The 466-nt window shown below is 62.7% G+C and overlaps 1 protein-coding gene across 1 annotated transcript; it reads right to left on the bottom strand.

Annotated features, from left to right (window-relative positions):
* Positions 1-24: 24 nt before the first annotated feature.
* On the bottom strand, positions 25-462 carry LOC108804318 (SEC23-interacting protein-like; the record flags this gene model as incomplete). The annotated part of the gene is made up of 1 exon (XM_018576031.1): positions 25-462. A coding segment is annotated over one exon (438 nt), but the record flags the coding sequence as incomplete, so codon positions are not given.
* Positions 463-466: the final 4 nt, after the last annotated feature.

The following is a 466-nucleotide window of genomic DNA, read 5'->3' on the forward strand; positions in this document are numbered from 1 at the left end:
CCTGCGTCAGCACACAGATCTTACCGGTGGCGCGCAGCCAGAGGAGTAAACACTAGGTGGAGCCAATGGAAGCGTCTGGCCAGCTTGCCCCGGGGCAAAGTCCTGCTGCAGCTGAGGAGGCGTAAGGTAGGGATTAGCCCGGCTGGTCAGGGTGTTCTGACGGTAGGGATTATAGCTGGCCTGGGAGGGACCAGTGGCAGGGACAGAAAAGGCGCTCGGGGGAGGGCAGACACCGCCCACATCGCTGGGAGGCGGAGGAGTGTTGGAAGTATATGGAGACGTGGTCCTTGAAGGGTTAACAAAGTTCTGTCCATTCTGGATGGCGGGGGGCGCCGGCACCGAAGCTGGAGGTCTGGGGAAGGCGGCGGCACCGGACGTGGGAGGGGCCGGCGTCTGTCCAATGCTGGCGAACGGATCGTTCGAGCTGGTCGGCGTCGTCGTCTGCGAGAAATAGCTGAAGGTCTGC

This window comes from Nanorana parkeri, unplaced genomic scaffold (assembly GCF_000935625.1).
Source record: "Nanorana parkeri isolate BGI_ZX_2015 unplaced genomic scaffold, ASM93562v1 scaffold12865, whole genome shotgun sequence".
Taxonomy (NCBI): domain Eukaryota; kingdom Metazoa; phylum Chordata; class Amphibia; order Anura; family Dicroglossidae; genus Nanorana; species Nanorana parkeri.